This window comes from Astatotilapia calliptera, chromosome 3 (genome assembly GCF_964374335.1).
Source record: "Astatotilapia calliptera chromosome 3, fAstCal68.1, whole genome shotgun sequence".
Lineage (NCBI taxonomy): Eukaryota > Metazoa > Chordata > Actinopteri > Cichliformes > Cichlidae > Astatotilapia > Astatotilapia calliptera.
Window position 1 is genome coordinate 69,277,679 of NC_137424.1, and position 15,388 is coordinate 69,293,066.

General features: G+C 39.8%; 1 protein-coding gene across 3 annotated transcripts; it reads right to left on the reverse strand.

Moving 5' to 3' along the window:
- Nucleotides 1–359: 359 nt before the first annotated feature.
- LOC113018071 (uncharacterized) lies at nt 360–14,718 on the reverse strand. Of its 3 annotated transcripts, XR_013906398.1 has the most exons (7): nt 14,430–14,718; nt 12,175–12,525; nt 9,892–12,071; nt 3,245–9,629; nt 2,763–2,918; nt 2,434–2,529; nt 360–2,232 (listed from the first exon to the last, which is right to left on the reverse strand). XR_013906398.1 is itself a non-coding variant. In XM_080298906.1 (4 exons), exons 2-4 carry the CDS (start codon nt 2,874–2,876, stop codon nt 1,993–1,995), a joined length of 450 nt encoding a protein of 149 aa, XP_080155032.1. In that variant the 5' UTR covers nt 2,877–2,918; nt 3,245–4,232; the 3' UTR covers nt 360–1,992. The 3 variants fall into 3 exon arrangements, 1 of the variants encoding a protein (XP_080155032.1); XR_013906399.1 differs by lacking the exon at nt 2,763–2,918; XM_080298906.1 differs by lacking the exons at nt 9,892–12,071; nt 12,175–12,525; nt 14,430–14,718 and having other exon boundaries at nt 3,245–4,232.
- Between the last annotated feature and the right edge of the window lie 670 nt (nt 14,719–15,388).

The window sequence follows — 15,388 nt, forward strand, 5'->3', positions numbered from 1 at the left end:
GTGTTTTCTTTGCTAAATACTTCAATCCTCTACACATGCAGGCAGAAACATCCATTAAAGATCCAGAGCTACATGAAATATAGGCTAAGATATATCTGCAAGACAAATGGGAGATAATCATCATCACGTGGTTGTCAGTGACCCATCGTGACTCATGCTTTCGGGCGGATTGAGATATTTGAGATGTACCACTTCTGTCTTCATTCAGTTCGGAGTTCATTAGCATTTCATTCACTTTAGCTGAATCTCTTTCAACCCAAATACTTTTCTCTTTTAAAATTACTCAGACTGCAGCAGTTCATTTGATCGTGTCAACAAAGAGACTCTAAATGTAAGAAGAAAAAAACAACACAATGAAGTGACCATTTTCACATTTACTTTTTATTCTTTTAGTTCAGCTTTCCAAAAACAGTATTAATGCCTGAACATTCATGCAACGTAATCAAAGTAAGCATCCCTTTAAATTTAAGAATTCAATAACATGTTTATTTGCTTTTTACACACACAAGAAACTGTAAAACCCAAAGTGCAAACACAGATAAGAGGGATCAAAGTTCAAAGCCCACTCACATCCTGGGCCATCTGACCTCAGGAAATCAAATGATATGGTGGGGTTAGGTTTCACAATGAGCTCATAGGGTGGCTGTAGCTCAGGTAGTAGCCACTAATCAGAAGGTCGGTGGTTCGATCCCAGGCTGCCTCCTGGCTGTATGCCAAATGTCCTTGGGCAAGATACACTGAAAAAAATGTTTTGTTCAATTTACTCAATTTTTTTATGACAAGTGGTTGCACGAAATAAATTTGTTTGAATCCAGAAATATTTTTTAAGTACACTGAATTTAATTTAAGCGAGTAAAACCAACATATTTTTAAGCTACTTTAACTTAACTGTTGTGGATACGACTTAGTCAAATATTATTAGTAATTCCAACTAAGGTCGTGTTAAATGTACCAGAATAATTTGTTTCCTTTACACTTATGTCCCAAACTTATATTCAAATCAATCAAATTGTTAATTTCTCTCTATTTCAATTAAGTTAAGTTTACTTAAAAAATATTGCTTACCCTGATTTGTAGTTTTTAAAAACGTCAATAATGAAAACTACAACATTCTTTCACACCATTTATTAATGCAAAATTTGTTGCAAACAGAATAAGAATCCACATCTCTAAGAAAAATTGCTGCAATTTGTATAATACAAATTACAAAACTTTTGCCTATGAACTAGTAGCTTTAAAAAGCTGTATTCAAACAAAACAGAAACAACAGACAAGAGAAATGTTAACCAATGTTTCTCTTCCTCTATAAAAAAAAAACAAAAAACAAAAAAAACCTCCTTACATAAAAGAATAAAACACTGCCAGCAGTATAAAGTATCACAATTAGAAACTGATGCATCCACAAGCTAACCAGTTTCAGACTTGCTGTTCTGCGATCCATATTTAGAAATTGCATTTTAATAAGGTAATTAGACTTAAAATTAAACTTGTGTTTTCCTTACTGCTTATTGACCACTGTCTTTCCATTCTAGTCCTTCCTTGAAGATTCTGAATGTTTTACATATTTTCTGACCTAACATACTCGCTTCAAAACAATTAAGTCTTTAAAGTGTTACCAGTGTGCTGCAGTGTGGTAATCATGAATGTTTTTTTTTTTGTTTTTTTTTTAATTCGGTTGAGTTAACACTGATTATACGCAGGGCAGCAGCTATAACTGAATAATTACAAAGTTGCTCTTCAAGCTACTCAAATGTACCACATGTGAAACATTCATTATTGAAAGTTAAAATGTTCAATCAAAACATAACAGAACAAATGATGGTTGTACAAGAGTTTCACTCCTATTCACAAGAGCACCAGTCATTGGTAATTTACATAACAGCATTCTCTTGATGTGTGGTTTTAGAAATCTTCCTATCCAGTAGCAATTTTGTTCTTCAGCCCAAAGACTTTGGGGGAGAGCTTTTCACCATCCAATCCCATCAACACTTTCTAAATGAATTCATAATAGTCCTTCAATTCCTTGGGGAAGGCTAGGTTTAGTGCATAGATTACTCCAAGCATCAATGCACAAGCTTGGGCCAGAGATCCAATGTTGTCCATGACTATCTCCCCTTCAACAAATATTCCAATGTCATCATAATGTCCATTTTGTCCGTCCACCCCGTTGATGACATAAATGCCCATGGTGTGCTTCTTCAGGTCTCTCTGGAGATCATCTCCTTCAATGTCCTAAACATTTAATAAAAAGGTAAAAGAAAAAACAATTAACTCTACAATTAAATTCCAATCTAGTTGTTTGTGTGTGTGTGTGTGTGTGTGTGTGTGTGTGTGTGTGTGTGTGTGTGTGTGTGTGTGTGTAATACACACACAGATATCTATCTAAAAAGTGTGTGTATAGATGACTTGCTTACAATGACTTAAATGACTTACAAAGAACTCCCGAATAAAGCTTCCGTCCTCTTCACCAAGGTAGAGGCAAAGTGCCCTGAGAACTGCTTCCCTTTTCACTTTAACATCACTTTCAGCCTGTTTAAAGAGAGTTGCTGATTAAACCAATTTGGAAAAAAGAACAATGTCTGAAATTCGCAATAAGTAAATTTTATCATATGTCAGTTCAAACATAGTAAATAAAATTTATATAAGAAATTTCAAAATTTAGATTCTTTGGCTGGTCACCTAAAACGGCTTATTGGACTCACCAGTGACCTGCCACTTAAGACAAAAGAAATCCAAATAGAATTTGCAATATTCAGATTTACCTCTTGCATGATCTGCAAGTGGTGGGCAAGTTTCTGCCCAGAAACACCGCCCTTCTTCTGGAAAACTGTCATCAACTGAGGTGTAATTCTGTCTAACTGTGCCGCGAAGGTCATCTCCAGTTGAAGTGTTGTAATACACTGGAATTCAGCATTTACCTGTATCACACACACACACACCACCAGAGATGGGCAGTAACGCGTTACTTGTAACGCGTTACTGTAATCTGATTACTTTTTTCGAGTAACGAGTAAAGTAAGGGATTACTATTGCAAAATCGGTAATTAGATTACCGTTACTTTCCCGTAGGAACGCTGCGTTACTGCGTTACTAAAACCGTGATTTTTTGCGAGAATGTCTCACGACAGTGACGTAAGCGAGTGCGCCGTTAGTGACAACAGCTGTGTGCAGATCAACAATGGATCACATATCGAGTGCGGGAGAGAGTATGAGCATGCAGCGTTTAAAGCGTGGAAGTACTGACCTTACTTTGAGTTTGATTCCATAAAAAGTGACAAAAACATTAGCGTCCATCGTGCGTGGGAAGAAAACTTCTTTTTACAGCGAAAAAAACCCCTAAACTTCCAAGGAAGCACCAAGAGCGCAACGACGTAATGGGAAACTCACAGAGACACTACCGTATCCTTCCACTGACCGCTGCACACCTGCACCAGGGTAAACCTCCGCCTACTGCAGTCCTGCTTTACAGGTGAAAATAGAGCAACAGGACCGCTGAGTCTTTGACTTTATTTATGTTCTGCTGTGTTTTACTTGCATCTATTTGAAAGAGTGAGTGTAAACACAAAAAATTATTTTATTTTATGTGCTGGAATGTGCAGAAAATAGGTTTAAATGTTAAACTCAACAGCTCTATCAAGTGAAGCAACTTCTTTTCTGAGTTAATTTCAGTCCTGACAAACCTCACTCTCAGTGCCTTTTGAGCTCACATTTTTGGCAACCACTGAGTTATTCTCCTCCACAGTTTACAACCATTATTTGTTTCTGCACAAAAGACGTTGTGCAACGCCAATCCTACTTATTTATTTCCTACTGCACCCTGACTGTGCAGGCGCGTTCAGAAGCCCCCTCCCCCGCCCGACTATTCCTTAATGTGGCGGGAGGGACGATTTCTCAACTTAAAACTGCAGGCGACTGTACAGTGAACTTTACAGCTAACTACAACAGAGAAATTGCCTCGTTCCATAATTTGTTAGTACAAAGTGTGCCACCAGAACTAAGCTAAAAACATATGACATTTTAACGCATCAATACAATTACTCTTTTAATAGAGCAGTAGCTAATAGAGCACATAGCTAGCTTAAGTCAAATCACGACAAAGTTCAGAGCTGTACAACTACTTAGACTTCTTTCTCCATGTGCACACGTCTTAAAGAGTCAACATGCTTTGACTGAGGTAAAAAAAACTAAAACAAAAACGACCGTAAAAGGTTTACTTACCGAAGCTAGACCACCTTTATATGAAGTTGTGCGATTAACTTGAGCCCGCTTGCAGCACACAGCGTCCGCTTTTTCAGTCCGCGCGCAAAATGGTGGCCTGTCCTAACGCATGCGCAAAATGGCCCAGCAGGAGGCTATGAAAAACATACTTAAGCATTTTGAGCTACATTTAATTAACTAAAATTAATTGGATTAAAACGCAGGGAATGTATTCTGGAGTTACTCGAATTATATATGTAGACAGGAATTACTCATTTGAATTGAAAAGATATACCAAAATATAATATGCTATATTTAAAAGGAGACAATATCACTTTTTTCAGTGTACTAACCCAGGGGTCAGCAACCTTTCACATCCAAAGAGCCACTTGGGCCCGGGTTCCACGAAAACACTGGGAGCCACAAATACTTTTTTACATCTAAAATGAAGATAACACTGTATATATTGTTTTGTTTTTTTTTACCTTTATGCTTTGTGTGAACAACTAAGGTGTGTTGCTTATGAAATCCTTGAAGTGCTACAGAGAAAATTGCAATTTATTTATGTAATTAACACATTTTGAACTCTTAAAGAAATACAACAAAAGGAAAGACACCCAGCTGAACTAAAATGATCCAGCAAACAAAAACTGCTGTGAGCCGCCAACCTTATATCGCCTTTGGGCTGTTGGAGCCTCACTTTTAAAAAATAATTGGAAAAAAGCACTAAAAGATGCTAAAAGATGAAAAATAGATATTTACAAAATTCTGCCTAAATATGTATTTTACCAGGTTAATGTGTGTGGCGGGGCTGCAGGGGAGGCGGACGCACATGAGCGGCACCCGCAATCCCGCCTCGCCGCCTTTGCGTCTGCGCTATCTACGCTGTTGTGTTGGTGTGTGTCGGGGTGTGAGCTGAAAAGCTAAAGCCGGCTGTATGCGTACAGCAGCAGTGTGTGAAAAGTGGCCAATAAAGAGATGCTGAAAAGCATGTTGATGGAAACATCATCGGCTCTGCTGTGATATGTTTACAATTAGACTTATGGTCCCAAACCTCTGCACACAGCGTCTGCAAATCGGGGCTGAACGAAGTCAGCGGTGTTTGTTTTTAACATAGTTCACGGTGGAGAACAGCTGCTGACATAATGTGGATCCAAGATCCATAATTGGCCTACCTAGGGCAGAAAGTCTCGATAAATGCACAGCGTTTCGGCGGGTACACCGTAGCTTGCCATCACCAGTGTGTGAATGGGTGGATGATTGTGATATGTGATGATTGTGTATAGTGTAAAGCGTTTTGGGGTCCTTAGGACCAAGTAAAGCGCTATACATTTACTTCTACTTCCAAAACTCTTCTATAAAACTGCAAGTCTGGCCATAGTAACAGGTGTGTGATGGTTCTTTGGCTGTCATCCACCAGTCACAAATGATTCAACTTTGACAATGTGTTATTGCAGTTAACTTATTCATCAACTCAGAAACACATTTTCACGTTAAAACATTGTAATAATGTCAGAATTGCAGAGGCATGGTACACATCTTCTGCATTAAAACTCATTAAAACACACACACAAAAAACATTGCTAAGGTAAAATATTCTAAAAATCTCGTGAATTTAACTTGAGGACAAGGAAACATAGAATTTTGAAATTAATGCCATAGCTGTATGTATCAGGAGGTTCAGGGGTGGGCCAACATTATTTTTGTCCCAGTCTTGAAAATCTGACAAATATTCTCTTTCTTCACTTAAGGCCCCCCACCCCCCCAAAAAAGAGCTAACTTGTCTGCATTATTCTTCTACCAATCTTTGAGAAAAAGCCTCCCAGAGAAAACAGTGTGTCTAAGGTATAGACATGAGTCAGGCCCAGACTCTTAAGACACTCAAGTTCATTTAGAATATCAAAAGAAGGATGGCTGATGAGTTGTTGGCACATCAGAGGATCTCTAGAGCGGATAACACACACTGATTGCCTTGAATGGAAAATAAAAGGCAAAAAATACACCAGTGGAACCATGAAGTAGACTAGACTCTCTTCCACTTTTACATTTCCACCTGTATCTCTGGCTTTGTCCACTTTCTTTATGGCCTCTGTAATGTTTACCTTGAATGACACCAACACTGTGTATCTGGCTATTAAGTGTTTGTCATGCCTGGTGAGTGAATCACCGTTGTCTTTGTTGGTGTGCTGTGTTAAGAACCTGTGAGTGACTTCGAGTTGGTCACAGTGAAGCTGAACAGACTTGAGTGCATTTTGCAAATCTTCTAGAGCTCGATTGATACAGTCTGGACTCTGACTCCTGTCTTGCTGCTTCAAAGATGTAAAAGCACGGTTGTAATATGCAATAGCTCCCCAACAGTGATCCTTCTGAATGGCTTTAGTGTACATGTTGATGCTCTCTGCAAACTTCCCCTTTTCACGCAGGTTGTTACCAAAGCTAATGTAGTGGTAGAGGTTTGATGATGGTGATTCTCTCCGTCTGAGTTTCTGCCTCGCTGTGTCCAGGTCTGTTTTTAGTCGACTTTTCAACTCTTCAGTAGAATCTTTTGCACTGAAGCTTGTAAGTAGCCACACACCCCAAAACTCATTCAGAGCAGACAAATCTGAAGCTTCTGGTTTGTTGTTGCTGCTTGTATACAGATCATCCAGTACATCCAGATAATCATTGAAGAGCTCTTCCTTCTTCTTCATGTCTGGGATCTGAGACTCCAAGTAGCTTGATAGCTCATCAGCCACTGTGCTGTCTCTGACCTTCTTAGTTGTCTTTATTTCCTGCTGTGGTGTTCCAGTCAAAATATCCTTCAGTGTTGAAGTCATTTCTGCAGATGCTTCATTATGGTTGCTTTGTTGATATGACCTTAACTGCATCACAAACAGAAGTTGTTTAAGTGGAGTCACATCTGTTAGATTTCTGAATAAAGAAAGAAGTTTCATTCTTAAAACCATTAATTGGAGCAACTCTGAAAGATGACTCAAACAGACAATGAGCTGAGCAGATCCTGGAGATCCTTGTCTAGCAGTGCGGCCGAATGCTTGTGTCTCCACACGAGCATTCTTGGGCAGGAAGGTCTGCACAACAAACAAACCTCCAGCTTCCTTTACTGTGTCAGAAACCTGAAGGTCTGTTCCACGGCCAGCGAGGTTTGTTGCTATGATGACTTCTCCTGCTTTAAACTCCTTGGAAATGATCACACTGTTGTCCATGTTGTTGTTTATATAAAGATTTTTGTTCTGGACTCTGTCTCCTAGACTGCTATGGATCATCTTTGCTCGTTTGATGGTCTCACAGATGATGAGCACAGCTCTAGGATCCCTGTATGATGTAGGGCTGGTTTGTGCAATGACAACATCACAGATTTTTTTAATCCATTCTTTTTCATCTTCTACAACAACACCTTCAACCTCAAACAGCTTTCTACGTTTGAATGAAGGTATCTGACAGGTTTTGATACCGTCATAAATCTTTTGCAAAGTCTCAGTCTCTTTTTCTTGACCAAGAGTTCCAGACATCCCGTAGATCTGACTTCCAAACTGGTTTTTATACTTTTGAAGCAAGCCCACATTAGACATGTAGTTTGTGATGGCTGTCATGTCACTAATCTTTGACTCGTGTTTCATTTCAATAAACTGTTGAAGTCCATCAGTCCACTTCATGTAGTTTTCAACAACCCCTGTACAGCTGTAGTCCACAGGCACGATTCCATGTTTCTCCATCACATATTCATGGTCCTCTGTCATGACTTGAGCTTCAAATGCATTTTCAATCCAGACCTTTAGTTTAGATTTGACCAGCTCTGAAAAGAAGCCTGGGATGTAGCAGCTGCTTTTAGCTTGGTTCAGTTCACATGGTGTAAAATGAATTGATCTCTTTACTTCCTCTTCCACAGCGCTCACCACGCTATTGTGATCAGAGTACATGTACTGACAGAAGCCACCATCAAGTAAAAGCAGTGACACTCTTCTGCTTTCCACATTTTCACTCTGCAGCTCTTTCTTGAGTTCCTCTATTTCATTGTTATTTATGAAGTGGAGAGCAAACTGGCAAGATGGGAATTTCCTTTCCACCGTTTTAAAGAACTCAGACAGCTCGTTAGCAGTAACACTTTCATTTAAGAGGCTCGGGTTCTTTCTCAGGTCCTTGACTGATCCTTTTGACAGTATACCTGTGTCCTCTGCTATCTGACGAATAATGAACTCATCACTATCTTTTTCCATGATGTTTTCCAGCACGTGATAAAAAGGAAATTTTGGCCCTACAGTCACATCTGTGCCAGTTTTCTTGTACTGATTAGCAGTGGCCCATATACATGCCAAGAGTGGGTTGAGATGCTGCAAAGCAGGCATGTTACTGCTTAAATAGACTACATGATGACCCTTGTCTAGCATCAGGGAATCCACTTCATCCACTACTGCACACTGGAATTTCCTCTGCCCTAATATGTCCAACCTCTGAAAGTGGTGCCGAAGCCAGTCACCAGCAAAGTTTTCTGCAGTGCCGTAAACAACTTGACACTCATAGCACTTTTTTACTTCTACATCAGGCCTGTTGCAGTTATAATCAGCAGTGATATTCAACTCTTTATAAAATCCTTCCCATTCTTTAAAATCTCTCTCTGCAAGAACTGATGAACTCGACATGATGTCGACGTTTTCTTTTCTCAGAGCTCGAAAAGCTGCAAACATGGCCACTATGCAAGACTTCCCCTCTCCTGTGCCAACCTGAATCAATCGTCCTGTTTCTGAAAGAGCCATCAGACACCAGCTCACCATCTGTGTCAGTCGTGGCCGAAATGGCTTTTTAATATTTTTAGTTTTTGTTATACTCACTGCCAAACAGAGAATCTTTAAGATGTTTTTCAAATGACTATTTGGTGAGCTGTCATTACAAAAATTAAGCATGAGTTTAGGTCCTGAAACAACAGCTGATTTTTTTTTCATTGGCAAAAGCAGATTTTTTAAGATTGATTTCAGTTCACTCTTCTTTAAGCTGTCATTTTTAATATCACAGTCTTGATGAACTGTTGATACAATATCTCTGACATCATCTAAAATCTTTACATCAACCTGGTTCAACTTTTCTTGGCGGATTTCATCAATGATTTCCTCCAAGGTCTTCTCTCTGTCATTTGCTAAATATTCCTTCAAGGTTTCATCTGTTACAGTTTTGTCTCTGAGTAGTTCCAGAAGTGTTTTTCCATCTTTATCCTTCCAGTCAGAAGTAATAAAGTAAATCTCTATGCAGTGCAACATTTTTATCATCCATGTGAGGAAATGGGAGTTGTTATTTGTTGTTGACTCAAATCGCTTCAAAAGAGCATCAAACAAGTCAGCGACCTCCTTTGGGCTCCATTTGATATTTGTAACCAGTCCTTTCAGCTTCTGGAGGAGAATTTCTTTATCACCATCCATTTTTAAAGGTGTTTGAAAAAGACACTGGTCAAAACAGAGGTAAAATATGTTGAGATTGTTACTTTGAAAATAAAAATACATTGTTTACAAATTTCCAAGCAACCTGCATCTATTCTCTCCACTGTATTACACTGAGAATCACGATCCAACACATACACACACACAGTGTAAAAAAATCAAACATGTACAGATAATATGTTGTGGTGACCCTTTATGACAAGGAAGGAGCAGAAAATACGTTCTTTTATTTATATTTAATGCAGTTTTATTTAAATCTAATACTGACCTGTTGAGATGATGAGAAAAATTGCAGATGATGTATGTTTGTCAAGATGCCTCAGGGGATCTGCTGTCTCTGTTTTGGTTCTGTGTTTTTATTTCACGTCTTTAGTTTCTCTTTCACAAACCCTGCCCTGGCACTGTCACAAGGGAATTTCCTGCCAAGCCTACCCTTATGATTTGCATTTATTGTAATTTAAGACACTTTCTTTGAATAAGTTATAAAGTGTACTTCTAAAGAGCAAAACAGTGACTGTTCCAACAAGGAATAATTTGATTAATAGTTTTATAATCATTTTAATCAGTTGTCAAGTCAGCCTAAAACTTTCCACTTCCCCTTTACTGGATTCACTGCTCAGAAGTGCAGGACTTGAAAGTCAAAAAGCAAAAAATGTGGGTGTGTCCTGTTTGGCTGAAGTCATGGCATGTCTAGGCAAACTTCTTTGTCATGGAAAGAATTGATAGGCATCATTGGTTTTAATCTAGTTTTTCTTTCGTTTCTCTGACAGTCATACAGTTTCTTGGTAACAAAGTATCTGTCACTGTTTGCAAGGCAAGCCGTGTGGGAATTATTAAAGGACCCAAGATGCAGGCACTGCTGATGTGAGTGAGTTTTACTGAGGAGGATGACATACAACAAAACACGATGGTGGCGAGAACAGAACTGACAAAACTCGAAACTCATGTCTAAAGAAACAAAACAGGAGCTCCAAAGGCACACACGGTGCAATCCTCAATAGGCTTCTTAGCCTCCAGGGGTCCAGAATCAGCTGAGGACTGAGACGTAGCCTCTGGGGAGGCCCTGGGGGGAGTTATAGTCTCAAAGGTAGCCAGTTCATGAGAAACACCAAAGGTTAATGTGAAATTTTTTCCCTGTATGGAATGACTTTGCGAGAATGGTGGCCAAATGGGTGGCTGAGCTAGCGGGAACACAGGAGACTGAGCTAGCAGGGCCACTGGAGACTAGGGATATCCAGATCCGATCACGTGATCGGAAATCTGCCCAATCACGTGGTTTCAGACTCGATCGGAATCTGACGTTACCTCCCGATCAGGACTTGGCTATATATATATAGCGGGTGGTGGTTTATCCTTCAAGCTCGGGTCCTCTACCAGAGGCCTGGGAGCTTGAGGGTCCTGCGCAGTATCTTAGCTGTTCCCAGGACTGCGCTCTTCTGGACAGAGATCTCCGATGTTGTTCCCGGGATCTGCTGGAGCCACTCGCCTAGCTTGGGAGTCACCGCACCTAGTGCTCCGATTACCACGGGGACCACCGTTACCTTCACCCTCCACATCGTGTCGAGCTCTTCTCTGAGCCCTTGGTATTTCTCCAGCTTCTCGTGTTCCTTCTTTCTGATGTTGCTGTCATTCGGAACCGCTACATCGATCACTACGGCCGTCTTCTTCTGTTTGTCTACCACCACTATGTCCGGTTGGTTAGCCACCACCATTTTGTCCGTCTGTATCTGGAAGTCCCACAGGATCTTAGCTCGGTCATTCTCCACCACCCTTGGGGGCGTCTCCCATTTTAACCTTGGAACTTCCAGGCCATATTCGGCACAGATGTTTCTGTATACTATGCCGGCCTATGTTTATACTATGTTTAAAAAAACATGTTGAAGATCTTCCATTAAGTACAGTTTGCTTGATGAGAGCTGTCTGGTTCCAGCTTGGCCTCATGGTGGCAGTGTTGTTTCCCAGTTTCACTTCATAGCTGCTCCCAGCCTGCAGAGGACTGTGATAAAAACTGTGTCAAAGTGCTGGAGTGTTAATGAGCATGTGCTTGAAGCAAGCTCTTCCTGCTTTGCTCTGATTTATTTTCTGACATGTAGAAACTGGGCTTATGATGTTTGTGGTTTTGTAACAGTCAAAATAATTGCACTAATCACTCAACTTATTATAGCTGCAGTTCACTATTAATTACAAAACATTAAAAAATAATAAGTGGTGTGAACAAGTGTTCGTCTAGCTTGTCTCTTCACAAAGATCCAATGAGAGGCTCATCAGAGGTTTCAGTTTTAGTCACATTATTTCTTTAAACAGGAGTTTGCTCTGAATCCCGACTCTGTTGTTGTTAACATTTTCTGTACATAAAAACAGCAACAGCAGCAACAAGAAGTAGACAGAAAATTGACAGAGCAACTTTCCATCCAATAGATCCATCTTCTTCATTTCTTCTTGATTGACCTGCAGGTGAGAAAAGGTGTGAGCTACTTTCTTCAAAATCTCATCAGAGACTATCAAACAGCTTCACCTCTGATCACACACAGACTGAACTCTACTCACTCACCTGGAGGATCAACACTCAGGTCCATGATACAGATAGGCTTGTTCTTAATGACAGTCTTCTTGTGACTGTGTCCTCTCTGGATGACACGACACTCATATGTTCCACTGTCAGCAATCATCACATTCTTCAGAATCAAAGACACGTCTCCATCCTTCATCTGTCTGTCCTGCAGATCCACCCGGTTCTTAAAAGACGGATGCTGGTCTTCAAGTACAGACCCCTCATCTCCGTACAAAAGGACATAGTCATCCAGGTCAACTCTTCTCCACTCCACAAATATGTTGTTGTTGTTTGCAGCTCGACATGTCAGAATGACGTCCTGTCCAGACTCAGCTGTGATGTTTTTCTGTTCTGAAAGAGGAAACAACACAGATCAGAGAGGTTAAAGGTCAAAGTACAACTGAACCTCACTGTTCATCATTGCTCTATTTAAAAAGTTAAGAATTTCTGTCTCATAAAATGTTTCAGCATTTTCAATCAGGATGACTACAGTAACTTTTTACAATGGGTCTGTGAAGGTTCTCAGTCATCCAGGTCATCATAGTCAAAGGAGCTTGCAAAGAAAAGCGTCTGGACTTCTTTAAGTTACTTGAAGACGTTTCACCTCTCATCCGAGAAGCTTCTTCAGTTCTAAGGTCAAATGGTGGAGAGTCCCAGATATAAACCTAGTGGGAGTTTCCCCCCACAGAGGGACAAAAGGACCCCCTGATGATCCTCTAATCGCCTGAGCCAAGGTGTGAAACTGGGTGTGGGTCCCAATCAGCCAGAGTTTCGGGTGAGTTCATTGGTTTTTTTTTTTTTTGTTGTTGTTTTTTTTAAGTGAGTTCATTGTGAAACCTGGCCCCACCTTATCATGCGAATTCCTGAGATCAGATGGCCCAGGATGTGAGTGGGTGTTAAGGCGTCTGGGAAGGGATCTCAAAACTGGATTATAGATGGCAGAGAGTTGGTGTCGTAAACCACCGCCTCTGTTCAAAGATGGTCGCTCACAGTGGACATAGATGGCTTCTTTCACTCCTCTTTCAAACCATCTGTCCTCTCTGTCCAAAATGTGAACATTGGCATCCTCGAAAGAGTGTCCTTTGTCCTTAAGATGCAGATGGACTGCTGAGTCTTGTCCTGTGGAGGTGGCTCTTCTGTGTTGTGCCATGCGCTTGTGAAGTGGCTGTTTGGTCTCTCCAATGTAGAGGTCTGGGCATTCCTCGCTACAATGTGGAGCATACACCACATTGTTAAGTCTGTGTTTTGGCGTTTTGTCTTTCGGGTGAACCAGTTTTTGCTCAGACTCTCCACCATTTGACCTTAGAACTGAAGAAGCTTCTCGGATGAGAGGTGAAACGTCTTCAAGTAACTTAAAGAAGTCCAGACGCTTTTCTTTGCAAGCTCCTTTGACATGTTTACAATGCATACTATAGTGATTTTAATAAAGAACTAAAAGGATTAAACTCTGGTCTCTCTTGATCTGATCGGTGGTATCAGAAGGAAGATGTTGGCTTGTGATTTATTTCACAGAAACACATTATTTTAACTTCATTAAAAATATTTTTAATCAATATAATGTGCTTTGTTATCTGAAGTGTAATGTTGACACTGGAAATATCAGATTAAAGATCTAGCTAAACAAATGAGCTAAACAAAGTGAGCTAAACAAATGTACAGAGGTCAACCATCTGATGTAAAAACCAGTTAATCTGGAACACCAACATTGACAGCTCAGGTAAAAAGTGACCTTGCAGCCTAGACAAGCTGCAGGGCTGGAGTCACTTTGGTGTTTGGTGCACGCACTGCAGGTGTTTTTGAGGTGAATCGGTGGTAAAAATTTCAAATGGGCCCACTGTGAAATGTCTAATCCTCTGTTAATAAACCTAAATGTTTTTTTTTACTTATTGCCATGTGTTGAGATTATCCATGATAATTATCCATATTGTGCACACAATTTCCATTATTATTGTTATTGTTATTATTATTATTATTTACTTATTTATTTTTTAAAAACACAGACAACTGTTGAAAGTCTCCCTGGGGTGTAGCTTAAATTGGATGCTTTAATGTTTGGGGGGGGGGGGGGGGTATCCTTCTTGTCTGACTAAAACATGTTTGTCCTATTGCAGCCAACTCAGTTGACACCAATCTGAAATCAGCTGATGAGAAGTGGTGACAAATTTTACACACTTTAACTGAAATAGTCAAACATTCACTAGATTAAAAACAAAACATTTAAACATGAAACATAATGTAATAAATTCAGATTTCACCTCCAGAAGCAGCTGAACAGAAGACCAGGAGAGACAGGAAAATCCAGTAAAGTAGCAAAAATGTTGTAGCATTCATCTATGCTGTGAGTTCCACTGATCCGACTGAATGCTGAAATAATTCCCAAGTAGAAAAAAAGTTTCAACTCTGAACCAAACTCCCGAGGACATTAGTTCAGCCTAAGTTTCAAATGCCTTTGAAAACTCTCACCATCTGCTCTTGCTGTATTTGCACTGTGTGCTGTGTTTCATGGACAACACAAACACACTTTACACTCCTGAAAAGGGGGGAGGTCTGCTCATGGCCTACACAAACAAGCCTGAGGGTGGATGGTTGCAGGTGGAGCAGTGTAGACAATATTATTTTTTATTCTCATATTTACCAAAGAAAAAATAAACAGCAAACCCTGTACTGATCAATCAGAAACACACACACACAGCGAACTTTATATTATTAAAAGGTTTTAAATAATTAAAATCACAGAAAATATGAAAATATCTGGAATTTATGGGATTTCCCTGAATTCAGTTAAATTCGTTTAGTTTGTTTGTTCTCAGTTCTCGGGACAAATTTAATCCTCAGCCACACAGTCTCATTACTTTTCTGTCTTAGTTGTTAGTTTATACTACATATTCTATTCTGGCAGCAACATACTTTGTTGTTGTGCGCTGCACTGATCTGAAGATGAATCTAAAAAGCTCACCTAAGTTACTTTACCACAAATGCAAACTTAGTTGCATTCCAACTTTATCTTTGTTTATATTCCCAAAGCTAATGATCTTTTTCAAACTCACATCAAAACGTGCTTCACAGAGTGGTAGCACTTTAGGAAGTTTACCTGTGAGTGCAACAAACAGTTTGAAACTCATTAGCATGTGGATGCATTCTTCACCACGACTTATCTGGTCAGGTATGATGGTATTTGTATTTTAAAATGAGAACCATCTCTTTCTACACACAC